We start from the raw sequence: 26,153 nt of genomic DNA, 5'->3' as shown, positions 1-26,153 counted from the left end.
ACGTCTGCGCAAAGACCAACTGGATCCGCAGGAACCACCATGCTCAGAGAGATGAAGACCTTACACGCAGTAAGCCAGCTGTCCCCGCAGAAAAGCCTCCCTTGGTACAGTACCCTGCCTGTTCTCGCAGCTGTGGGTACAAGCCAAGAAGGAAGGCTACCCGCACTAACAGTAGTGCTACACGCACAAGGCACTAACTTTTATACTTCAGCAATGTCACCTGAAGAAGGAATGAGCAGGGCGGGAATATTCCCGCCCAAAAGAGCCAGTCCGTACGCTTCTAGAAGATCTTTTGTACTATACCTACCAAGGTATTGACAAATGGACAAGATCTGACAAAAGCAACCCATGAACCAATCACAGGGTGACAGCTCACTGGCAATAGTACGAGGAGGAGCACGCTCCAGTACAAAATGTCACTATCAGCCGCTGCCTACCCACCAACTCCCATCGTGGCACGAACGTAGCCCATAGTTGGTGGAAAAGGAATATTATATACAGCTGGTCGTACCTGCTTGGAAACCTACATTCGGCTATAAATACTCCAACACCTTGGAACGGTATCATCATCTTCTTTCTAGCTATTTCTCTCTATATACACTTATATTCAGAGCAACCTAGTCTGATTCTCACGCCGGAGGGTGGTCACAAGGAGGAACCCCCCCTTCTCAGTGACGAGCTTACGGTGTCTATTTTGCAGGTTGAGAAGAATAACCATCTTTGCCGGACCTAACCCTCATGGGAAACATCTACTTAACCCTAAGATTATCCTTAATCTGTCGGGGTCACTTAGTGTTTCTTCAATTACATATTTGCATGCGTGTTTTTTCCTTCATTTTTTTTACATTTAGACTATTTTTCAATAAATATATAATATTCTTGTCAATGACCAATGTGATGATGGTGTAGTGATAAGAAAAAAAACTTGGTGTTTTATGTGACCCAAGTTTAAGTCATGCCTCATTATTTAATTTCGACGGCATATGATGATGATGAGAGACTAGACGAGTAGGTGACGTATACTTAGGTGACACAGAGTGATAATTTTTAGTATGAGTAGGTTATGATTGATGCTTTTATATGAAATAAAAATATGAATCATGTTCGGTTGAACAGTTGAACCTACCAACCCGCAATCTGTAAATTCATCAACACATCTTCTCTTAGGGCAAGTGTAGGGGGCGATATTCAATGAGCGATTGGGGCGATTTTTTTTTGGGGGGGGGGGATGGGGGCCACCCCCTCCCCCGGCGATTTTAGGGCGATAAGGGGCGGGCGCAGGTGGGTTTTGTCGCCGGGAGAGGATTGATTTTATTATTATATTACTTTGTGTTATATATATATATACATATATTATATTACTATTTGTAGCCAATACACCATTACATCCTAAAAACAAATTCTCACATATTGCTGACTGAACGTCACGTGTCACAATACGCTCCAATTTGTAGCCCATCCACTACGCATAGCCTAATAAGTTCACTCGCATATCTTCTTATCCTCTTGTAAATTTGTCTTATTTAATCGATTTTTATGTCCATGGCTTTATAGCCTAGTGGCATCTTGGTGGTGGAATAAGGCTTAGGGACCATAAGGTCCTGGTTTCGAATCCCACAAGGGGTTTTTCCAAGATTTATTGGGTTTCCTCCTGAATTGGTGGTTAAACATTATTGCCTAGTGGAGATGGATATGATCGCATGGTTCTGCTGGTGACACGATGATACTCCAGTGGTCCGTGAGTGATCCTAATTTGCCGTTAAAAAAAAAACAATTTTTATGGATGGCAATTCCTTTTTAAGCAAAACTTTAATCACAAACCCGTTACTTTTCGTTATCTATTTTTAAATATCCTTTTCACGATATACTATTTTTTATTTTAAAAAGGTAAAAGAGGAAAGTCCCACCACCCGAAGCAATGAGTGAGTTCCACGATATGCTATAGAGTGCGTGATTGCGGGCCATAATGCCACTTGGGCCATTCATCATGCATGTCCTATTACAATATTTAATTTAATTATTTTAAAAAATTAAGTAAATTGGGTTAAATACTTTTAGATTTATTAAATTTCAAAATTTGTAGCAGTTAGCTCAAGATGAAAAGACAACTAAGACAAGATGATAATAACTTATTTTTTTTAGACAGAATTACAAATTTTGTCCTTTAAAAAAAGCCAAATTACGGTTCGTGTCCTTTTTTTAGTTTCTTTGCAGGCGGTGTCCTTTAAACATTTTTTCCTACACGTTACGTCCTTTACGCTAACTGGGTTAGAAAAACTCAGTTAAATACCCTCACGTGAGACGCATGTGAGAGTATATTGGTCTTTTCAACGAAGTGGTTCAAATATATTATTGTAAAAAATAAATAGTAATTATTAGATATATACTCTCTCTCTCTCTTCTCGTCTTCTTTCTCTCTCTCTCTACTCTTCTCCCTTGTAGCACAGACTATCCTAACCCAACATCACCGACCAGCTCGCACTCGTTAACGTCAACGCAGACAAGCTCCGAGGTGAGATGCTTGACCTCCAACACGTCGCCGCTTTCCTTCCTCGTACCAACATCACCGCCTTCGTTGACTACTCCAACATCGTCAAATCTGATCTTGTCATTGTCACTGCTGAGGCCCGACAGATCACAGGGGAGTCCAGGCTTAACTTGCTGTAGAGGAACCTGTCTCTGTATAAGAAGATGGTGCGGCGGGTTTACGGTGGGTTTACGGCGGCGGATCTGCTCATGGATATCCAACAGGGTATCCGGTGGGTTTACGGTGGCGGCGGAGGTGGTGGTGGGAACTGGGGGTGTGGGTTTCGTGGGTCAGTGTTGGATTGTCGTCGGAGTTAGAGAAATTGGGTGATTTGGTGGGTTTGAGATCTAGGGTTTCTAGGGTTAATGATTTGGTGGTAGTGGAGGTAGAGGCGAAATGGTTAGGTGGTGGTGGAGGTAGAGGCGAAATGGGTTGGAGTTGGCCAGATCCGGTGGTGGTGGATGGGTTGGAGGTGGCCGGATCCGGTGGTTGTGGATGGGTTGGAGGTGGCCGGATCCGGTGGTGGTGGTGGCCGGGTTTCGACTAGGAGGTTTAATGGAGAGTTGACCAGGTGGTGGTGGTGGTGATGGTTGTAGATGGGTGGTTGACGGCGACGGTGGGAATGGAATGGAATCTGCAACGGGGTGGGTGGGGGTATGGTGGCCGGAGTGGTTGTGATATGGTGATGGTGGTGGCATAGAGAGAGAAAGAAGAGAGAAGGGGGGGAAGGTGTTATAAATTTGCAGGTACATACGAAAAGACAAAAATGCCCTCACATGCGTCTCACGTGAGGGTATTTAACTGAGTTTTTCTAACCCAGTTAGCGTAAAGGACGTAACGTGTAGGAAAAAAATGTTTAAAGGACACCGCCTGTAAGGAAAGGACACGAACCGTAATTTGGCTTTTTTTAAAGGACAAAATTTGAAATTGAGTCTTTTTTTTAAAAAGTCATTTGAATAACGAATCACTGATTTACTAGATCATCTTCATTTCACTTTCAAAAGAAAGCTCGCCACAAGTGAAAACCGGTTGATTCAACTTGATATTTTTCACATACTAGATTTAAACTGAAGATCTTCACCTTTTAAACTAAAGTCTTTTAATGATTCACCTCAATTACTTAGGTTGATGATCAGTAGTAAGGTAATAACTTTTAATAAAATGAATTGGATATACACAAAACAAATTTCATATTTAAGTTTTATCTAAAATTCTTAGATTTCTAAACATAAATAACTTTTAGACAGAATTACAAATTTTGTCCTTTAAAATAAGACGAATTACGGTTCGTGTCCTTTTCTAAGTTTCCTTGCAGGCGGTGTACTTTAAACTTTTTTTTCCTACAAGTTTTGTCCTTTACGCTAACTGGGTTAGAAAAAGTCAGTTAAATGCCCTCACGTGAGACCCATGTGAGGGCATTTTTGTCTTTTTACCCATTAAGGACTATTTGTGTAATAAACTAAATTTGTAATTTTGATATTTGGCCATTGTGTAAATCCTACCCCTTAATTTCTTAAAACACCAAGAAACCTCATTATTTTGACTTTGGCTGTGATTTTGAAATTGGCTGCTACTGCAAGTAGGATTATATTGCTCATATTGTTCATAATCATCTGATTTTTTTGTTCTTTACTAATTCCCTACAGCAGCTCCAAGAAATCGAGTCTCTCTAAAATCGATTACAATGTAATCGGGTGTAACAGTGTAATCGAGTCTCAACTGTATTCGAAGGGTAATGGGAACGAACTCAGTGCAATCGATTCTTGTATTCGAGTTGTTCGCATCTGGATCCAATTGTAATCGAGTTTCTTTGTAATCAAGTTATAGTGAAAGTAATCGAACCCCGATTGTAAGCGACTGGTAGTTGTAATCGATGTATAACGTAATCGGTGTCCGATTGTAATCGAATCCACTGTTGTGTTCGAGTTTGGAAGGTAATCGAATCCACTGTTTCGGTGTCCGATTGTAATCGAATCCACTGTTGTGTTCGAGTTTGGAAGGTAATCGGGTTCCGGGATTGTAATCGAATCCTATGAGTAACGAAACCCGATTGTATTCGAGTTCCAAGTTATCAAGTTAACTGGAATCGGGTCCTGGAATCACCGATGATTAGATGGTGGCGGTACTGTTGCAGGTTTTAATCCGAAAACTTGAGTCGATTGAAGCTTCTGATGGTGCGTTTTAACTTTTAATCCCTATATCAGAGATGGCGGTGACGCTGTTGCAGGTCCGCCGGAGATTTCGGTAGACGGTTTTGTGGCCGGAGTTGTTAGTGACGACAGTTTCCGACATTGGGTGGTGTTCAGGCATGGTGATGATGGTGGCGGCGATTCTGGCATGGTGGTTGGTCGGTAGGGTTGGTTTATTTTTAGAGATGAACAAAAATCAGAAATTAAAACCCTAAAAAAGAGGTGTTTTGTGATAGAACCCTAATTCCAAACGAATCAGAATTGAGGACGATGGTGGATGAGGGAATCGGAGATGGAGCGGTGGCTGGTGGCGGAGCTATGGTGGCGGTGGTGATGGTGTTTGAGGAGTGGTTATGGTGATGGTGTGGTAGAACATAGAGAGAGAAGTGAGATGAGGCAGCACAGAAGAAGAAGAAGAAGAAGAAGCAGCAGGGTAGGCAAAAAGACAAAACTACCCTCACATGCTTCTCACGTGATGGGATTTAACAGAGTTTTTCTAACCCAGTTAGCGTAAAGGACATAACTTGTAGGAAAAAAAAGTTTAAAGTACACCGCCTGCAAGGAAACTTAGAAAAGGACACGAACCGTAATTTGGCTTTTTTAAAGGACAAAATTTGTAATTCTGTGTAACTTTTATCTAGTTTTAAATTAAACAAAACCATCTCATATAGTCAAACATTTATTTCTGTTTCTATTTAATTCAATACAGATAATAGTATTGAATATTGAATTATTGATACACTGTGCGTACACGAAGCATCTAAGGCTATACGGTGTGGATCTCGTTTTACCGTTGAAATGATGACATGGCAGGCGGTGCCGTCGGTGAACACCGCCCCGGTGTTGTTGGTGCCGCCCATCGGCAAAAGTTTGGTGGATATTTTACCGCTCAAAACCCCGCTGAAATTTTTCTACCCCTTTTAAGGCTTTTATTCCTTTTTATAGATATATTACAACATAAATTTGGAGATGTTGGTTGAATCCACGTAGAAAAGATGGTGATTGAGAAGATCTGCAGAAAAAAGGGCGGTTGGGTGAAGAAGAAAGGGTCAAGGGATAAGCTTTTTATTTTGATGTTTTTTTCAATTTAATATGTTAACTGTGATGCTTTTTAAAACTATTTTAATTAGTTAATTAATTAATAATTTGTTACTGTTATTTTTAAAAGAAAACTAAATACATTGATTTGATATTGTTATTTACGAACATCCCGTATAAATATTAAACAAAAATATCTTTTTAGTCTCGTAAATTAGGGATAAGCAAATTCGGTACCGGTTAGCACCGTCGGTACCAATATTTTGAGTTTCGGGATCTGTACGGTACCGGTACCAGTATTTTTTGAATTTTACCCTCAATACCGGTACCGTCCCGGTACCGTCCCGGTACCAAACCCGTACCGAATCGAATATTTCGGTACCGGTACCAAATATTTTTGTGATTTTCGGGATTGAGATCTTCAGTACCGGTACGGTACCGATCTCCCTATCGTAAACAACTTTAACATGTTTTGACCAGTAAGCTTGGTGAAATATATTTACCTCTTCGACTAACCGACAACGATGGTTGCTCGAAATTTTATATATTTTACGTTTGTACTTTTTTAAATTTTAGTTGTCTTAAACTAATTTTACATATTAATATACTATTATTTTATTAAGAGGGAAGTGGTGAATTGATGACCATTTCCGTAATATTGTAAAAAAGAGTGGAGTGAAATGAGATATGATATGACGCTGACATGACATTATAGAGCAAGAAGCAAAATAATATCCATACCATATAGTCTAACTTCAGCATAGTACACGGGACGTTTATACTAGTATTAAACTATTTAATAATAATACAAATAAAAAAGTAACAATAAATAAGAGTCAAGTTTCTCGAAAGGATCAGACTAACACTGTCTTACTGATGATATAAAACTTCAATCTATATTTTATATATACCTTAATCCATTTCCAAGCAATATACATATTCCAATTCCATGGTTTTCTCTGCCCAGAAATAGCAACTCACCGGAAATAACAATTTCATTCTTCTCGAAAGGTCTGTTCTCAATTTGCTCTTATTATTTCTATATCGATTTGATTGATTCTGTTCATTATGATTACAACTTGTGTTGATCTTATTCTCCTGTAAATCTGTTATGATTAGCTTGTGTAATATGATCCGTAGACCTAATATTCTAGGGTTTATATTGATCACCGACTGATTTTATCATCGTAAAGCGTATTGCGTAAGGTTTACGCATGCAGCTGATCATTCAGCTCATGTTTCCATTGATATTGTTACGAAATTGATTATTCAGGTTCGTAGATGAATGTTTGTGGTTTTGGAACCCTAGGTTTGTGATTGTGATGATGTGTGATGGATCACCGACCTAATTGTTTACTAAATGCTTATTTTATATATATTCATTTCTTATATCAGTTGATTCTGCGCTTATTGATTTCATATTATTAGTTTATTTATTAGCAGTTCATTCTGTTACTTGAATGAATATAGATTTTCTGTTTTGTTTGCTTTTGAACGTTTGTATAAATAGGTTGATTTGAATAATATCTGAAATCTGTAAGACTGTAACTGCTGATTATTCAGATCATAGATGAATGTTTGTGGTTTCTGGAACCTGAGGTTTGTGATTGTTATGATGTTTGATGTGATCACAGGCCTAAATGTTTTCTAAATGCTTATTTCGTATTTACTTCTCGTATGAGTTGATTCTGCACTTATTGGGGCAGCAATTTTTAATTTCCTCACATTAATGAATGCATTATAAAGTTTCCTTGGATCATTGACTAAAATAACAATGGATTCATGGTTCTTATTTAACAATATTAGTTTGTTATTCGTTTTGTGTTACTGAATGCATATAATTTAGATTCTTTGTTTCATTTACTTTTCAACTTTCGTACATATAAAAGTTGGTTGAATCATGATCTGAAATCTACAACTATTGGTTCATTTGTAGTGGCAATACGGTTTTGACGATTTGGATTGCATATAATGGCTGATTCCGAGGGAGTTGAGCAGATGGATGTTAAGGGTTCTTTGTCCACCTTCATGGAAGACAAATATTATGGTGCTGTAATTGCAGTTCTTGTAGCCATTGCAGTACCACTGGTTCTTTCTTCAATGTTTATAGGGAAAAAGAAGGTGAAACAAAGAGGTGTTCCAGTTGAAGTTGGTGGTGAACCAGGGTTTGCCATGCGAAATGTCAGATCAAAGAAGTTAGTTGATGTCCCATGGGAAGGGGCTACAACCATGGCTGCACTGTTTGAACAATCTTGTAAGAAACATTCACAGCTTCGGTTTCTTGGAACCAGAAAACTGATAGATAGAAGCTTTGTTAGTGGTAGTGATGGGAGAAAGTTTGAGAAACTAGAGCTTGGCGAGTATCAATGGCAGACATTTGGTCAAGTGTTTGAGCGTGTTTGCAACTTTGCATCTGGACTTATTCATCTTGGTCATGACCCTGAAACTCGAATAGCTATTTTTTCTGATACACGTGAAGAATGGTTAATTGCATTTGAGGTAAATGATGAATTACTGTTATAATTTTGTATATATGAATATTAATTACAAGTGAATCATGGTTTCAGGGGTGTTTTCGTCAGAATATTACTGTAGTGACCATATATGCATCTTTGGGTGATGATGCACTAATTCACTCGCTTAACGAGGTGGGAACACAATTTTGGTTTCACTGCATCTATTGTAAATTCTTTTGATGGAATAGTAATATTATTTTTTTGCAGACGAAAGTAACGACCTTGATTTGTGATGCCAAGCTACTGAAAAAAGTGGCTACTGTTGCTTCGAGTCTGGAAACTGTGAAAAATGTTATTTACTTTGAAAGTGATAACACTGAAGCTTTGAGTAATATTGGTGATTGGAAAATTGCTTCATTTTCTGAAGTTGAGAAAACGGGGCAGAATAATCCAGTTAATGCTAGACTGCCTATTAAGAAAGATGTTGCAGTCATCATGTATACAAGTGGCAGCACGGGTTTACCAAAGGTTTGATTGTGCCCTTATTTCTTATATGGTTGTTAAGAACTAACAAGTTAATATTATGTGAGTGGTGATAAAATAAAAGGGTTTAATAATTGATTACCTTATATGCTGTGTTGATTTTCTAGGGGGTGATGATGACTCATGGGAATCTAGTAGCAACTGCTGCTGCTGTTATGACTGTTATCCCAGGAATTGGGCCAAATGATGTCTACTTGGCATATTTACCATTGGCTCATATATTTGAATTGGCCGCGGAGGTAAAATTATGGATAAATTCTTATTATATATGATAAGATGCAAGAATTGAAACCGTGTTCGTCTGATTATATTTAACCGATCAAAAGATCGAACACAAACAATTAAATGGACGAGGTTTTATTGTTCATGTTCGATTTACGAACATAACGAACAAACATAACTGAACATAGATAATCATAGATGAACGAGCACAACTTAGCCAAAACCAATTAAAAGTAAGGCGAACAACAATCTCTTGTTCCTAAAAAGTTATTAAAACTATACTAAATTATGATGGGTCTAAACAATTTAAATGAATTTATAACGAACGTAACGAACATAGATGAACAAACAAGAGTTACAGTACATGTGTTCATACATGTATTCATGTTCGTTCATTAAACTAATGAACACAAAGTTCTGATCATGAACGTTTGTTTACTAAATAACTGAACATCCCACTGAACGGTCCGCTGAATGTTTGGTTCGTTACATGCCTAGCGCAAAATATAATCAACTTACAGTTCATCACTGATTTTGTCAACCAATCTCATTTTACATGTTTTTACTAGTAAAATGCTGACATGGCAACATATAAAAAGGCTTATGTTGAAAAAAGAAACTAAAAAAAGAATTTGTCCTCAAGTTTGAAAAATGATACGTTTTAGAATTTATAATATACAATATAAGACGCCATCTGAGCAGTTTTTAAAAAATCAGCAAAAAGTGATCTGTTACCGTTTGATCTGGTCACTTGGGGCTAAGACTGATAATAAAATGTAACCTGGTTTCTAAAATCATGAAAAATATTTAAAGTTTTTCTTATTTTGTGCCTTTTGCCCTATTATGTATGCTACTTGCAATTGTTTTTTAATTATTTTAACGAAATGTGTTGGTGTGCAGACTGTGATGATAACTGCAGGTAGTTCAATTGGTTACGGGTCAGCATTGACTTTGACTGACACTTCAAATAAAATAAAAAAAGGAACCATGGGAGATGCTTCGGCTTTAAAACCAACTTTAATGGCAGCGGTTCCCACAATTCTAGATCGCGTTCGAGACGGAGTAGTAAAAAAGGTATGTAATATAAAGTAAATTATATTCTCACTTTACTAGTGTTTAATATAATTTCAATCTTTTAGGTTGAGGAAAAAGGAGGTTTGACCACTAAACTTTTCAATGCTGCCTACAAAAGACGGTTGCTAGCCGTTGATGGAAGTTGGTTAGGGGCATGGGGATTAGAAAAGTTATTATGGGATGCTGTTGTTTTTAAGAAAATAAAGTCTGTTCTTGGTGGGCAAATTCGTTTTATGCTATGTGGCGGTGCTCCTTTAGCTCCTGATACACAACGATTTATTAACGTCTGTGTGGGGTAAGTGTTTATTTGTTATCTAAACTGACAGTTTTTAGAATTAGTGTCTGGTAATGAACTGTATGAATGGAATGAGTTTTAAATTGATTTTTTTATATCATATATAAAGGCTAGTCTTATCTATAGTTTCTACATTATTTAATAAAATTTATTATATTTTTTATGTACAAATTAATTAATTAAAACATAATTAGGCTTGTGAATGAACAGATCATGTTCATGTTTGTCCGTTTAACTTTGACCGGGCAAACTGTTGAACATGAATGATTATAACAATGGGTTTCTTGTTTTTGTTTGTTCATTAAGATAATGAACATGTTCACGCTCGTTTATTTTCGTTCGTTAGCAGTATGAACGAACGGTTCACGAACGAACAAAACTGAACACAGATGAATGAAAATAAATGAGTTAAAACCAGTTAAACTTAACATGAAGAACATTGTGTTGGACCTAGAAAGTTGTTAAAATTTGACTAAGTTGTAATGGGTCAAAAAATTTTAAATGAACTAGACGGGTGCCCGTGCTATGCAGCGGGGAATATGGACCTTGGTAATTACATTATAGATTTATGGGTGTTCGTCGTTTCGTTTGTAATTGTGAAACCATTTATTGGTATATGTAGATTCATAGTTATTATTTTAAACTCATTTTAATATTGAAGTATAAACGAAATGGAACCTAACCATTGTTAATGGTTTGATTTTGTTGGGTAATTTTCAATGGTTTAGTTTCAATTTTCGGTGACCAAAAATCGTTAATAATAGCTTGGCTCATGGTTTAATTTAAGACCATTAAAACCAGACGGCAAACGGCTATATGTAAAATTTTATTTTTTTAACTGAAAAGAAACTATGACAATATCATACTCAAATTAAAGAGAATTAAATGCTTGTTTTTATGAAAAAGTTATAACTGTTTAAAAATCGTGGGGGTATCTGGGTTGGAAATGAAATTATGAAGAGTAGATAGTTAAAAGATAAAGGACCAAAGTTATAACTATTTCTTATATTTGCAAAATATTATTAAAGTTAAAGGGGCAATCTTGTAACTATTTTGTAGAAATGAAATATACGTAAGATTTAATGTTAGAATGACCATTTTGTCCTCATTTTAGGTAGTAACATGTGCTTAAAAATTTGTAAATCCCTTAAATCTACTGTCTTAATTTGCCCATCTTTGCGTCATTATATATAGTATAGATATATTAACAAACGTAAAAAACAAACTAAAACAAACGTAAACTAATGAACATAAATGAACTAACATAAATTAATTTAAATGCATGAACGAGGCATGTGTTCGTGTTTGTTCGTTTAAACTAAATGAACTGAAATATTTGTTAATGATTGTTTGTTTATTAAATTAACGGACATAAATGAACTTCCCGCCGAACGCTTCATGAACCGTTAACTGAACGTGTGGTTTGTTTACAAGACGAACTTATTAATACCTCAATTGGAATAATAACTATAGTATCTTGAAAAACTAATTACTTTTTAGGGCTCCAATTGGTCAAGGTTATGGGTTGACCGAAACCTGTGCTGGAGCTGCTTTCTCTGAGGCAGATGATAATTCTGTTGGGCGTGTTGGTCCACCTCTTCCTTGTGTCTATATTAAGGTATAATAATTAAAAAAATCAATAAAAGTTTTTATATGATCACAGCCTCTTTTAACTTTTAGCTTTTTTTTAAAAAAATCTGATTGCAGCTTGTTTCATGGGATGAAGGCAGGTACTTAACTTCTGACAAGCCAATGCCACGTGGCGAAGTTGTAGTCGGTGGGTATAGTGTAACTGCTGGTTACTTCAACAATGAGGAAAAAACTAATGAGGTTTTCAAGGTTTGTATTTCATGATTTTCATTAGATTATTCATGCTGACTTTGAATTATAAGTTTAATTTTTCATGTTAACATTTTGTTTGCAGGTTGATGAAAGTGGTATGCGTTGGTTCTACACTGGGGACATTGGTAGGTTTCACCCTGATGGATGCCTGGAAATAATTGATAGAAAAAAGGATATTGTAAAACTCCAACATGGAGAGTACATTTCCTTAGGGAAGGTATGTTTAAACTTATTATTATTATTATTATTATTATTATTATTATTATTATTATTATTATTATTATTAATGTGCTTTATTATAGGTTGAGGCAGCACTTGCATCAAGTAAGTATGTAGAAAATGTAATGTTGCATGCAGACCCCTTCCACAGTTACTGTGTTGCGCTAGTAGTCCCTGCACGTCAAGTTCTTGAGCAGTGGGCCCAAAGTGCGGGTATTACTTACAAAGATTATGCTGACTTGTGTGGTAAAAAAGAAACTGTCTCTGAGGTTCAGCAATCTCTTGCCAAGGTTTGTTTGAAGTTGCATTTTTAACCTTGCGCGTTTGTAATGCCCACTTGTTTAGTGTTTTTTTTTGTCCATTGCTGAACGAATGGTTGATACAGCCAACAACTGTTATCATTTCCTCTATTTTGAAAAATGGGTTAATTTGGTAACCCGGTCATGTGATGACTAGGTTGTTGCTTATGTGTGAGTTTTCCTGATGACATGGTTATCACAAAAGTACCATACTAGTCAATTTTAAAATAGTAATTACCAAACTAACCCATTTTCTAATAAGGCTTGCCATGTCATCCTTTTTACCGGCTAAGTTGCCAAACTAGTCCTTTTAGAAAAAGGTTTCACTACGACACAAGCTTGCCTAAGTTCGAGTTTTGCTCGTTTAGCTTAACAGAGCTCAGGCACGAGTTAAACTCGTTTCTAGCTCTATATTCAAAGCTTGAGTTCGGCTCGATAGAAATTTTTCAAGCTTGATCTCGCATCATTTATTAATCTTATTTGCATATAAAGTTATTTTTATATACACTTATAGTTATACTTTTATACATAGAATATATTATTTACTTATTAAATAAAAGTTACTATATATATAAAAATAACAGTCTCATTTAGGTATGCGAGCCTAGCAGAGTTCAGTATATGAAGCTAGGGCTCCTCTATTTAACGGGTTTATTTTTAGGCTCAACCTCGTTTAAGCTCAGATCGATCCAAGCTTTTAGCGGGCTGTTCTCGAGTAGCTTGTGAGCAGCTCGGTTCATTTACATCCTTAGAAAACTATTATCCACTTTCACTGAAATCGGTTTAGCCTCCCGCTTTTTTTTTGTGATTGATCAAGTCCTTTTTTGTATGTAAACAAATTTATAATGCAGGCAGGGAAAGATGCAAAGTTGGACAAGTTTGAACTACCTGCAAAGATAAAGCTGATGCCTGAACCATGGACTCCTGAATCAGGATTAGTAACTGCTGCTCTCAAGTTAAAGAGAGAACAACTTAAGGCCAAGTTTAAGGATGATTTGCAAATGTTATATGGCTAAAAACCGGTGTGTTTTCCTTTTCTTTTCTTTTCTTGTGTTGTAGTTAGGATCAAGATTCGTTGACGCTTTAATATGTTTCGGTTTCTGGTTATTGCATATATTGTAACGACAGGATTAATGTGTTTGCTTGCTAGTTTTTACTCTTAATCCGTTTCTCTTATAAGTTGTTTAGAATGCTAAATATCGGGTTAATTGTTTTCTTAGCCAGTTTAATCTTTATACGTTAATTTTTTTTGAGTATTTTAGAACATGTGCTATTTGTAAAAGTAGTCAAAAATCATGATAAAAGAAGTCGTGTACAAAGAAAGCTTGGATATCATGTAGGTATGTTCATCCGTTTGAATTTTGGTTTCCTTGGCTTATATTCTCTTTCAGTTGAATGTGAAAGCCAACTCAAACCGAGTTCGAACTTGGTAAGCTGAAACCGAAAACTGAATTCTAAGTCTCCAAAACTGAGAGGTCTAACTAATCATGAGAGTTTGTTGGTTTGAATTTTGGATTCTTATGAGGTGTTACGCTAAATATTTCATTGAGAAAGTTACTGTTTGAGTCCCTGTCGTTTAAGGGCGAAGTCACATTAAGTTCTTAAAAAAATAATGAACTGATTGGATCCTTATGATTCCAAAAGTGACCCGAATAAGTCCTTGCCATTAGGTTTCCATCCAAAAAAAGAATTACCAATATGCCCTTCATAAGATTCATATGAGTTTCTATGGTTTGTGGTCGTGCTCAGTTTTAGTCCCTCGTTATAAATTTCCCTCCAAAAAAACTAATCGAACCGAGCGACTTTTTTAAAATAAACTAGTCGATCCGAACTACTTTTTTAACAAAAACTAATCGAACAATACTTTTTTTTAACGAACTAATTGAACCGAACTACCATTTTATTAAAATTAATCGAACCAAACTACTTTTTTTAACAAAACTAATCAAACCGAACGACTTTTTCAACAAAAAGTAATCGAACCGAACTACTTTTTAACAAAAACTAATCGAACCGAACTACTTTTTTAACAAAAACTAATCGAAAAGAATTTCTTCTTTTTTTTAGCGAAACTAGTTGAACCGAACTACTATTAAAAAAAACTAATCTAACCAAACTACTTTTTTTAACAAAACTAATCGAACCGAACGACTTTTTCAACAAAAATAATCGAACCGAACTACTTTTTTAACAAAACCTGATCAAACCGAACTACTTTTTTTAAACAAAACTAATCGAACCGAGCGACTTTTTCAACAAAAAATAATCGAACCGAACCACTTTTTTAACAAAAACTAATCAGACTGAGCTACTTTTTTTTAACCAAACTAATCGAACCGAACTAATTTTTTTAACAAAACTAATCGAACCAGACTATTTTTTATAACAAAACTAATCGAACCGAAGTACTTGAAAAAAACTAATCGAACCTTACTACATTTTTAACTAAACTAATTGTACCGAATTACTTTTTTAACAAAACTAATTGAACCAAACTATTTTTTTTAACAAAACTAATCGAACCAAACTAGCCTTTTTAACAAAACTACTTTTTGTACGATTAGATTTTTTTAGTTACGTCGGTGCGATTAGTTTTGTTAAAAAAAGGAGTTCAGTTCGATCAGTTGTTAAAAAGTAGTTTGATTCGATTAGTTTTGTTTAAAAAATTGTTCGTTTCTATTAGTTTTGTTAAAAAAAAGTAGTTTGGCTTGATTAGTTTAGTTAAAAATATAGTTAAGTTCGATTAGTTTGGTAAAAAAATGTAGTTCGGTTCAATTGGTTTTGTTAAAAAAGTAGTTCGGTTCGATTAGTTTTGTTAAAAAAGTAGTTCGGTTTGATTAGTTTTGTTAAAAAAAGTATTTCGGTTCGATTAGTTTTTGTTGAAAAAGTCTTTCGATTCAATTAGTTTTATTAAAAAAGTAGTCCAGTTCAATTAGTTTTCTTTTAAAAAATAGTATGAAGAGGAAAATTTATAATGAGGGACTAAAACTGAGCATGACCACTCATAGAATCTTATGAATGGGTATATTGGTAAGTTCAACTCATTTTTGGATGAAAGCTTAACGACATAGACTCAATCGGGTCACTTTTGGAATCATATGGATCCAATCAGTTCATTTTTCTTGAGGACTCAATGTGACTTCGCTCTTAAACAAAAAGGACGTAAACAATAATTAACTATATTTCAATTAAAAAAATGTTAGTTTCAAATCCACATGTAACCAAAACCCGAACCCTAAAGAAAATGCTAGTTACATGTTGGGTTGAGGTATGGCCGTTGTTTATTTATTTATTATTTATTACAAGTTACAATGTATGTTTGGACCGTTTGGTTGGAACCATAACACACACTTTGGCACGAGTCAGTACAACTCGATGTAAGGCCCCGTTACCGGTAGCCCTACTTTCGTGTTGGATTTACTCATAAATACAGTTCTAAATATCAGAGTTAATTAAAACATTCGCGGAATATAAAAGCTTTCATAAAACATTTCATAATAAAACACGTCTTGTCTTAAAACATCATTTTGTCTTTCAAAATAAACGAAACATTAAACTTAAACGTCTTGAGTCTTCCGATGCCAGCCTCTTATTCAGTGCCACGTGTCTCCTCAAGCGAGCTGCCTCATCCTACTCACCTGCGTGCATACTAAAAGTCAGCTACGCTGAGTGAGTTCTAGTTAATCATACACTATGCAATACACATAAACTTATATTCTTTCATTCATACTTTCATACTTTCATACTTTCGTACTTTCCTTTGTATTAACTTACTTTCATATCTTACGTTATAAAGAGCATTACGCCCTACATTCCTCGAGTATTATTAGGGCTCGGTACCCTCCTTCCTCGAGTATTATTAGGGCTCGGTACCCTCCTTCCTCGAGTATTATTAGGGCTCGGTACCCTCTTTCCTCGAGTATTAGTAGGGTTCGGTTCCCTAGTTCTCGAATATTAGTAGGGTTCGATTCCCTCTTCGTTACCGTACATCCATCCTTTCCTGCTTTTATTAACTTTATCACATTCATACACATAAGCATACATATCATACTTACCTTATACTTAGCGTTACAACCTGACAGTACGTGCAATATCCGAAGATCGTTCACGTACCGTCAAGCCATCATTCATACATTTCACATTATTCACATAAGGCATACACTTATCTCTTAGGATAAGCGTATTAACAAACATATTGAGTATGCACACAGCCCCGAAAACATGACACATAATTGGGGCTAGAAACTCACCTGAACACGGTTACGTTCACCGTTAATCGTAATCCCTTTATTCAGTTGTGCACGGCTGACTGTATAACAAGTATACGTATCAATTAACTATCACTTCTCATATCATCTTTCTAGTCTTAACTAGTACCCACAACGAACGAGGGTCCGGGGGCAGCGCCCCTGGCAGCGGGGTCTAGGGGCGGCAGCCCCTAGCAGGGTCCAAGGGGCAGAGCCCCTGGCTGGGGTCGAGCTGCCAGGTCAGCTTGGAAAAATTTTATTTACATTAACTGTCTTAACACATTTTCCATTAGGTTTTTAATTTTTTTTCTAAGCGAATCTAACTTTAGGCGAAGTTAAACCTTAAGCGAACTTAGCTTTAGGCGAAGTTATCAGTTAGGCGAACTTGGCCTTAGGCGAAGTTACCAGTTAGGCGAACTTGGCCTTATGCGAAGTTACTAGTTAGGCGAACTTGGCCGTAGGCGAAGTTAAGCCTTGAAGGCGAAGTTAAGCTTTGAAGGCGAAGTTACCGTTTTGAAGGCGAAGTTGCCCAGTTCGCAGGCGAAGTTGCCCAGTTCGCTACGGGTTTGGTTTTTATCACGCATTTTGGCGATTTTAATACCCTTGTTATGGTTCGACATCACCCACTAACGTTCCCTAACCATTTCGTTCGTATATATATCCCGTATAAACTATAAAGCTTGGATCTTTAAGCTTAAGGACATTCAATAAAACATAAACTTTAAAGGTCAAGAACATACCTTTTGTGCTCGTTTGGATCTCGTTTAACTTGTTTAATCACAACTAATCGTTTACTCTCTCTCGGATCTTGCTCGTTTATGGTGTGGGTGTGTTTGGAGTGTGTAGAGATTATGATGGAAATGAAATGAGGGTTTAGGGTTTTAGCTTGGTTTAGGGGATATTTATATCCCTTAAAGCTCATGGACCTAAGCCCATCCTCATTTAACTCATCTCAATTAATCTAAGTCCATGATCCGTTCTTTACTTGATATTAATTAATTAATAACGCGAAATCACTAAACGTAACTTTCTTTATTCAACATTATAAATTTTAGGATCTTACACTCGAGTTGCTATAAAGCAAACTCAGTAGGCCCAAATCCCGAAATAAGACTGCATGTTCTAAACCAAACCAAACCAAACCAAACCAAACAACGCCACCTTGAACCTGAACCATCAATGGCGGTTTCCGGCGTCAACTTCGATCTCGAATTCTGGTGCAATGCAGACGATGCGTGGTACACCTGCGCCGTAGTTCTCGAACACCGAAACCAGCTCCGTGTCAAGTTCAAGGACTTCCTTCAGACCTACTTCGATGAGGTCTTCACCATCGCCGATTTCAACACTCACAATGAGATCGAACAACTCATCCACAGGTTCCGTCCAATATCCAAGCCGGTGGAGGATAATGAGTGTTCTAGACTGGTTGAAGGCGTTACCGTCAACGCGTTATACAGACGCCAGGAAGATGCTCGATATTTTGACGCCGTTGTTGATGCTGTATACATCTTATCTTATCTTTTTTTCATTTTAGGGCATTTTAAATATATAATAATAATAATAATAATAATAATAATAATAATAATAATAATAGGGGAAGGTTAACGTACAAATGAAATTAAAGTGCTAAACGTGAGAATCAAGTAGAGTAATTATGTATACAAGTAGAGTAAGTAATTACATATTACTCTATGATAATTACTCTACTTGTATACATAATTACTCTACTTGATTCTCACGTTTAGCGCGTTAATTTCATTTGTATTTGATCCAAACCCATAATAATAATAATAATAATAATAATAATAATAATTCTCTTAAGTGTCCCAAATTTAGACCACAGGAACCCTATGTTCATCCAATAATAGAACAGTTAACTTAATTTATTAGAGAATACAATATAATAGGAACTAATAAATGTCTGCTATTGTTCCCAAATTTAGACCTCAGTAAGCCACCCTATGTCATTTAATAATTGAACAATGTAATAATATGTATGCTATTTAAGTCTGTGTTGTAGAACTCGCTAGGAGGTACCGACTGTACATTACTAGGGATTAATCGGTTTGGAATTTTTATATGTTAATTTTTAAAATTATATATATATATCTTCAAACAAGTGTAGTTTTTCATTACTTCAAAGATTTTGACCAAAATTTGGCCAATATAAATGATTTGGACCGATTTGTTCCGACTTTGACTGACCACTGATTTGTTGGTTCGATTAGGTGAGATCTAATCGTAGCATAATGATTAGCGATATCATTGATATATTGGTGACTGATTGTGATTTTTACGACACTGATTTAAATAATGGATTGTCCTTCCACTTTTGTTCGTAATAATAGGTGCGGTATAAAGAGCATACACCTGAGAAGTGTGTATGCTCTTATCTACTATGCTGGCAGCATGGGCCTGGTGAGGGGAATATAACAGAGGCATCCATTGAGGACATATGTTTCATAATAGATGGTGATATTCATCCCAAAGTTGCTGAATTTGCAGACCTTGTCAAACAAAAACTCAAGGGGGCTTTGGTTGAATCACAGGCAAGTTTTTCAGTTTTCTTAGTTTGTGATTTATGGTATTAATCTGTAATTGGTTGTGGATTTATAGGTGCTTTACAGTGTTGGACTCAGTTCTCTTGTCGAATCCTCTGCAGGTTTTGTAATTTAACAAAAGATCGTTTGGATGATACTGAATTAATGCTATCAGGACTTGTTTTTAATTTGTGAAGAGGTAGGTCCCAGCAGAGCCCAGTTGGACCCGCAAGACTCACCTTAAACAGGGACGTCTGCGCAGAGACCAACTGGATCCGCAGGACCGACCATGCTCAGAGACGTGACGTCCTTACGCGCAGTACGCAAGCTGGTCCCGCGGGAAATGCCTCCCAATGGTGAAGGACTCCGCCTGTCCCCGCAGCCTCGGATACAAGCCATTAGGGAAGGCCACCCGCGCAGCATGGCTACACGCACAAGGCACTTAGCTCTCGATCATTCAGTGTCACCTGAAGGAATGAGCCAAGCCGGGAGCAATCCCGCACAGAGGCGGGAGGGGGAATACTCCCGCCCAAATAAGCCAGTCCGTATACTGAAGGATCTTTTACTGTACCTGACGAGGTATGGGCGAAAGATCTGATCAGAGATACGAAAGCTCACTGATACAGTATGGCGAGCAGCATGCTCCTGTACTGTATCACTATTAGCCGCTGCCTACTCACCAACTACTGCCATACCACGTGCGTAGCCGTCAGTTGGTGGAACAGGAACAGTGTACAGCAGGCCTGGTCGCTATCAGCCGCTACCTACCCACCAACTACCAGCAGGGCACGTGCGTAGGCTACTGTTGGTGGAACAGGAACACTGTTGCAGCCGGCCATACCTCTTTGGAAACCTACCTTCGGCTATAAATACCACAAATGGTATGACCATCTCATCTTATCTATTATCATCATATCTTACTACATTATCATATTATACCTGATATCTGCTCTAGCAATCTCTTAATATACTTTTATATTTAAAGAGCAATCTAGTCTGATTCTCACGCCGGAGGGTGGTCACAAGGAGGAACCCCCCCCCTTCTCAGTGACGAGCTCACGGTGTCTGTTTTGCAGGTTATCAGAAGAACCATCTTCCAAGGGTCTAACCCCTCGTGGGAAACATCTATCTAACCCCCAGGTTACCCGTAATCTGCCCGGGGTTCGGTTAGTGTTTCTTCATTGGCGCCATCCGTGCATAAAGCTAGAACTTTATTTTTCTCCAGTTTTTTCAAACTTCTACAAAGATGGTTAGAGAAATTCCGGTAACCACAACCCCAGCTACTAGGGGGAATACCGGCAACACAGTTTTTACGAACACTACCCCGGCTACCGAAAGGCCACAACACTGAAGAATGCATAGACGTAAAGGACATGGTCGAAGCATTTGTCAGAGATGGGACGCTCGCGCACCTCGTGGCACAATAAAGGCTGAGCAGGCGGGTGCGTATAGAACCTCAGCTGGGGAAGACATGAATCAATTCCAGCTTCAAAATCGAGACTACATGCTGCGTAAAGAACGAGATCCCGAACCAGGTGCGTATCGGCTCGATGGCACTCCCATCCCAACATGGAAGGGAGCTCATTTACACAGTCTGCATGTAAATCAATTCCAACTTGTAAAGAAAAGGCCAAGAGCCACTTCTAATGGAAATGATTCTCTTTAAGAACATCGAAGCTGATGATTTTACATTCATACTTTTCTGAACACTAATATGTCGGTTTTCACCGCATAATTACGTGAAGTCATTGCATGGGAAGGCGGTCCTACCCGCACGAACCCAATAACGTGACAAACCTTCACGCAGGTCAGTTTGGGAAAAAGTTCAGCACCCAAAAATGAAAGTGCCGGTCTATCCGCATGAATCATTAAAGGAAACTGAATAATAACCTATCAACAACCGCGCGTCGAACGGTTAAACTATGCAACACTGGCGACGGCGTTCACATTACGTGAAGTCGTTGCGTGGGAAGGCGGTCCTACCCGCACGAACCCAATAACTTGACAAACCTTCACGCAGGCCGGTTGAAGGGGAAGAGTTCAATTATCCTATTAAATGAAAGTGCCAGTCTATCCGCATGAATCATGAAAGGAAACCGAACACTAACCTATCGACACCTGCGCGTCGAACGGTTCAAAACAAAATTCTTAAAAAGGATAAGGAAAACCTACACGCAGGTCAGATAAGGGTAAAGTTTTGCCATCCTACTAAGTGCAAGTGACGGTTCTACCCGCACAATCACGAAAGAGGAAGCAAAACTTCACACCTGTTATCAACCACGTTCAAAGGTTAACTTATCCTCAAAAGGTGAGAAAAACCTACACGCAGGTCAGATAAGGGTAAAGTTTTGCCATCCTACTAAGTGCAAGTGACGGTTCTACCCGCACATTCACGAAAGAGGAAGCAAGACTTCCTGTTATCAACCACGTTCAAAGGTTAACTTATCTTAATGCCTTAGAAATTTCAAAAAGGAAAACCTACACGCAGGTCAGATGAAGGCTAAAGTTTAGCCATCCTACCAAGTGCAAGTGACGGTTCTACCCGCACAATCACGAAGGAGGAAGCGAAACTTTAACCCATTATCAACCACGTTCAAAGGTTCTTATTCTAAACACTTGGAAAATTGCTAATTTAAACTAAGTATGCAAGTCATAAGTTTATAAAGCAAGGAACCCAAAGAGGGAAATAACAATCTTATACGCAAAAAGATTAATATTTCAAGAATATATTACAAGAATGGCCGGGTAACTACCCGCCTAAAAGAATAAAACTATACAAGTCTATCTTAGCAATGGGAAGGGATCTTCAGGATCAAGCTTCAGGGCCGCTTCCACTTGGACCCGCTCCGTCAGAAGAACGGGGTGGTTCGAGGAACGCTTTGAGGACAGCTAACCCATCATCAGCAGCAGCTACTTCGTCCACCTTCTCCACCACTGGATGCGGGAAGGCGGCGTATTGGTTCAATGCTTGGTCATAAATGGCTTCGGTATCCACATCGAACAAAGGGAAGTTGGAAGGCGGGACGCCTTTCTCAACAAACCCTAGACCAAGCAGGAAGCCGGCCTTTTTCCCATCCTCATGAGAAGCGTTGAGGGCTGCGGTCATAGCATCATCATAAGAGGTCTCTGAAAAGACCCGACGCACAACCTACAAAGAAAACACAAGTATTAGAACCTTTTCTTACAAAAGAAAAGCGTGAAGATAAAACTAAACATACCTGAGGCAACGCTTCTCGAAGAAGCCATTGGAGGGCAGCTTGAGCTTCTTTATGGGCGCGTTCGGCTTCGCTCTTGTTAAGGTTGGCAAGTAAAACTTCCTTTGCGGCAGCCTCTTCGACGCCCTTAAGCTTCCGCTCGGTGTGGTCAAGCACCCTCCTCTGGTCCAGGATTTCCTGGAGTTTCTTGGCATCTTCCATTGCCAAGGCATCATGAGCGCGTTGGAGAGCCTCTAATTTGACCTTGAGCTCCTCATTCTCCACACGCAAAGGCTCAGCAACGGCTTCAGCCTTGGCAGCCCTCTCGGTTGCGTTTCGCGCAGTCTCCCTGGCCAGCCGAAGCTGTTCATTCACAGCTTGGGCAGCCTTGGAGCGGGCCTCGAGTCGCGCCTGAACTTCAACCTCGAGGGCCTTGAAGGCCTTCTCCTTGTCGGCGGCAGTTGCCGCCAGCTGTTGGTTCTCCTCCCGAAGAGCACGCGCCTCAGATATGTCCTTGGCGCGAGCTGCTTTCAACTTGTCGTTTTCACGACAAAGCAGCTCGACGCGCGGCTGCATCCGGGCCTGGAGAACCCGAAGCTCATTAGTTAGCGTACCCTCCTGGTAGCTAACCATGGCTTCCCCCAACGCACCCGGAGGAGCAGCGTGGCGAGCCCAGTCCACGCACTCCACAGGTGTGCGAAGGGTTGTTCCTCGGCGTATGTTCCATCGCGGAACATACACTTCATTGGAATCCGACACTGCAAAAGAAACAAAGGCAGTAAGGAAAAGATGATAAAAAACAAGAGAAAAGAAAGGAACCCTACGCACCTGTAGGGTCAATGACAGGCCGATAGCCGCCAAACCCATCACCTGAACCTAAAGGAAATCCATCCAACAGGTCAGGCAGACGGGAAGGTGGCAAAGATCGGCGGGAAGCCCTGCGCGTACCTGATGGTCCGGCCATCGGTGCCGGTGGCGCGGGCATGGTGGCAGCCGCCGTTGTGGTCGCCGCCGCGGTCGCCGCCTCGTAGGCAGCAGCAGTAACCGCCGGCTCTGTAAAGGATGCTGTAAAAATCGCACTCACAGCCGGCGGTGACGTCATCTCAGCTGGAACAGTCTGCTCAGAGGGAGCAACTGAACCAGCGGTAGCAGGCGCAGGCACCTGGGTCGACGCCTCAGGTAGGCTGACAAAGCCTACCGTCATTGGCGGAAGGGTACTCCTCTGCGCTTCACCCCGGAATGCGTCAACATCCACGCCTGCACAAAGAAGAAAGTGTTAAGATAAATTTATGAAGTAATAAATCTACAAAGACAAACTATGATTGTACTTACGGGTTTTCTTGACCCTGAACGTACGGACGGGCGGGGAGGAACCCGATGGAGCCGGCCTCTTGGTACCGGTCACCGTCGTCTTCGTTGGTTCTCCAGAGGTAACGATCGTAGCCTCCGGAGCAGTGGTCTTCTCACCACCAGGCTCCCCCGCCACCTCTTCACTATCTGACTCCGAGTCAGATAGAACAACTGGATCAGCTGTGGAGGCCTTCTCCTTCCCCTTCACGCCGGCAGCAGCCTTCTTCTTCCGTACAAGGGGAGGACCATCTGCGGATTCCTCAGAAGAAGATAGGATGTAAGGATTTCCAGCAACGGGTACAGCATTGAGGGGTTCAGGATAGAATATCTCCTTACCTGGCCGCCGGTGGCTCAGGATCTCTTGGCCCGGCGGATAGACCTCCACAAACCTATCCGCCGTTTGCTCCAGGATGGGCAACTCATTGTCGTCCAGAGCACGAGTGCCCACCCGCACGGGACTGTCAGCTTCCCGCGGGAACAGGAGCGACTCCAAATTATTCCCCTCTGAATGAAAAAGAAACAGTTAGAAAATTAACTAATATCAGCAAGAAAGACAAGACATACCATAAGGAATAGAGTTCAAACCGTATTCAAGAAGGATGGGAAACCGGGAAGCATCCTTCCATACCCGGCTCATCCCCAGCAGCACCATCCCGGACTCCGCAAACCGGTAAACCGGAGATTGGACCCGGGATATCTTCGCGAACCATTCCGCCTCCTGGTAGCTGGAAGCGTGAAGGCTCGGAAGCGCTTGACCCTTCTTGAACTTCATAGCAATGGGGATGGCGCGGGCAGAGATGTAGAAGAACTCCCGCTTTCACGATCGGAGACTGCGCTCGGTCACGCAGATCTTCAAACCCTTGATACGGGTTGTCAGGGTGTACCACCCCTGGACGCACCTCCAAGTATAGAAGGTCATCAGGCGGTCCACGTAGGGCTCAATACCCAGAATCCGACACACCCACTCGAAGTGCCGGACCTTGACAATCGCCATCGGATGCACCTCGGTCAGGTGCACCCCGTGCCTCTCCAGGACACGGTACACAAACTTTGTCAATGGGAACCTAAGGTTCCCATAAACAAAGAATGCAGCATATACCCCGATCTTGCCACTGGGGGCATCGTACCCCGATCTCTTCAACTTTGTGTTTTTATGTGATAGGGATGGAAAGATTCTGCCATGAATTAAGCGATCAGGATAAAGATATGGGAGGTGCCAAAATGATTGACCGTCATCATTATATTTTATTGGAAAACTTGGATAAGGATCTATGCCCATTGTTAATGAAGGAGTTCATACGTGAGCATACTTCAATCACTGCACAAACATGTGTCTTTCCAAGTTTGTTTGGAGATATATATGCATGCGGAGCTATCATGGTGGATAGTAGCACAAAGTTGAAGAGAATTTATGACTTTGTAAACGATCCAAATCACTTAATTACTTCTTTCTCTGGAAGGTAAGCAATTTAACAGTAGTGTGATTCGAATTTATTAAGGCTATCATGCAAGTTGACATTAATTGTTAAGAGTTTTTCGTATAATTTATTGTGTTACTTTAGGTTTGTTAATTGAAGTTATTTTATTTGTGTTACAGGCCATGGATAATAGCTGAAGAAAATCTTATAAGTGGAACATTCAACACAAACCTGCAGAGTTTGCAGCCTAAGTATGAGGTAAATGTGTTCTCTCTTAAATTGAATTGGGCTTTGCAGGAATGGTTTTGGGCCTATGGACCATTTGTATCTCTATTTCAATTACAGTAATTTCTGTTAATTAACTGTTGATCTTTGACCTCCTGATACCAGAACTACAGTACACAGAATGAGCTGAAGGTTGTGCGGTTAGGAACAGAAGAATACAGAAAGTCTAAACAGCTAAAAGATTTGTATTTGGTATTTCGTAATCATATACAAGGGCTCATGCAAAGGCTAGCTATAGAAGAGAAGAAGAACGAAGATCAATATAGTGTCTGCAAGTTGTAAAAATGCAATCTCTAATGGCAGGTAAACAATGACAACTTTTATTTTAACCATGTTAGCTGTTATTTCATGTCGTAATTGTTTCCCTTGACCCGACCCAACCCAACCCAACTGACAATTATAGCTAGCTTTTGGT

The 26,153-nt window shown here is 39.2% G+C and overlaps 3 protein-coding genes and 1 long non-coding RNA gene across 5 annotated transcripts; all 4 read left to right on the top strand.

Annotated features, from left to right (window-relative positions):
* The first annotated feature begins 2,736 nt into the window (after positions 1-2,736).
* Positions 2,737-5,054, top strand: LOC143536118 (uncharacterized). The gene is made up of 3 exons (XR_013135832.1): positions 2,737-2,934; positions 3,000-3,116; positions 4,999-5,054. It is a non-coding gene; the product is annotated as an uncharacterized LOC143536118 (long non-coding RNA).
* Positions 5,055-6,653: 1,599 nt separating this feature from the next.
* Positions 6,654-13,901, top strand: LOC143536143 (long chain acyl-CoA synthetase 8-like). Its single transcript, XM_077030201.1, has 12 exons — positions 6,654-6,765; positions 7,691-8,253; positions 8,322-8,402; positions 8,478-8,738; positions 8,861-8,992; positions 9,876-10,049; positions 10,115-10,344; positions 11,845-11,962; positions 12,052-12,183; positions 12,269-12,403; positions 12,489-12,695; positions 13,556-13,901. Exons 2-12 carry the CDS (start codon positions 7,726-7,728, stop codon positions 13,718-13,720), a joined length of 2,163 nt encoding a protein of 720 aa, XP_076886316.1. The 5' UTR covers positions 6,654-6,765; positions 7,691-7,725; the 3' UTR covers positions 13,721-13,901.
* Positions 13,902-18,063: 4,162 nt separating this feature from the next.
* LOC143536116 (protein SAWADEE HOMEODOMAIN HOMOLOG 2-like) lies at positions 18,064-19,542 on the top strand. Its single transcript, XM_077030181.1, has 2 exons — positions 18,064-18,451; positions 19,300-19,542. Exons 1-2 carry the CDS (start codon positions 18,131-18,133, stop codon positions 19,540-19,542), a joined length of 564 nt encoding a protein of 187 aa, XP_076886296.1. The 5' UTR covers positions 18,064-18,130.
* Positions 19,514-26,037, top strand: LOC143536117 (uncharacterized). 2 transcript variants are annotated; one of them, XM_077030182.1, is made up of 4 exons: positions 19,514-19,613; positions 25,198-25,495; positions 25,633-25,711; positions 25,844-26,037. In XM_077030182.1, exons 2-4 carry the CDS (start codon positions 25,200-25,202, stop codon positions 26,018-26,020), a joined length of 552 nt encoding a protein of 183 aa, XP_076886297.1. In that variant the 5' UTR covers positions 19,514-19,613; positions 25,198-25,199; the 3' UTR covers positions 26,021-26,037. The 2 variants fall into 2 exon arrangements, with proteins under 2 accessions (XP_076886297.1, XP_076886298.1); XM_077030183.1 differs by lacking the exon at positions 19,514-19,613 and having other exon boundaries at positions 25,184-25,495.
* Positions 26,038-26,153: the final 116 nt, after the last annotated feature.

This window comes from Bidens hawaiensis, unplaced genomic scaffold, assembly GCF_021521415.1.
Source record: "Bidens hawaiensis isolate Kalapana, Puna unplaced genomic scaffold, B.hawaiensis_p1.1 tig00010738_1, whole genome shotgun sequence".
Classification (NCBI taxonomy): Eukaryota; Viridiplantae; Streptophyta; class Magnoliopsida; order Asterales; family Asteraceae; genus Bidens; species Bidens hawaiensis.
Note: the sequence above shows the minus strand (reverse complement) of the source record. Positions and strands in the feature narration are given on the sequence as shown.

What these genes read in the sequence shown, in the direction of transcription:
- LOC143536143 (XM_077030201.1), top strand. Translation starts at nt 7,726, where the DNA reads ATGGCTGATTCCGAGGGAGTTGAGCAGATGGATGTTAAGGGTTCTTTG. An exon ending in AATGGTTAATTGCATTTGAG is followed by an intron (nt 8,254 to 8,321) that starts GTAAATGATGAA and finishes TCATGGTTTCAG; the next exon opens with GGGTGTTTTCGTCAGAATAT. An exon ending in GCAGCACGGGTTTACCAAAG is followed by an intron (nt 8,739 to 8,860) that starts GTTTGATTGTGC and finishes TTGATTTTCTAG; the next exon opens with GGGGTGATGATGACTCATGG.
- LOC143536116 (XM_077030181.1), top strand. Translation starts at nt 18,131, where the DNA reads ATGGCGGTTTCCGGCGTCAACTTCGATCTCGAATTCTGGTGCAATGCA. An exon ending in TTGACGCCGTTGTTGATGCT is followed by an intron (nt 18,452 to 19,299) that starts GTATACATCTTA and finishes TCGTAATAATAG; the next exon opens with GTGCGGTATAAAGAGCATAC.
- LOC143536117 (XM_077030182.1), top strand. Translation starts at nt 25,200, where the DNA reads ATGGAAAGATTCTGCCATGAATTAAGCGATCAGGATAAAGATATGGGA. An exon ending in ATTACTTCTTTCTCTGGAAG is followed by an intron (nt 25,496 to 25,632) that starts GTAAGCAATTTA and finishes TTTGTGTTACAG; the next exon opens with GCCATGGATAATAGCTGAAG. An exon ending in GTTTGCAGCCTAAGTATGAG is followed by an intron (nt 25,712 to 25,843) that starts GTAAATGTGTTC and finishes TCCTGATACCAG; the next exon opens with AACTACAGTACACAGAATGA.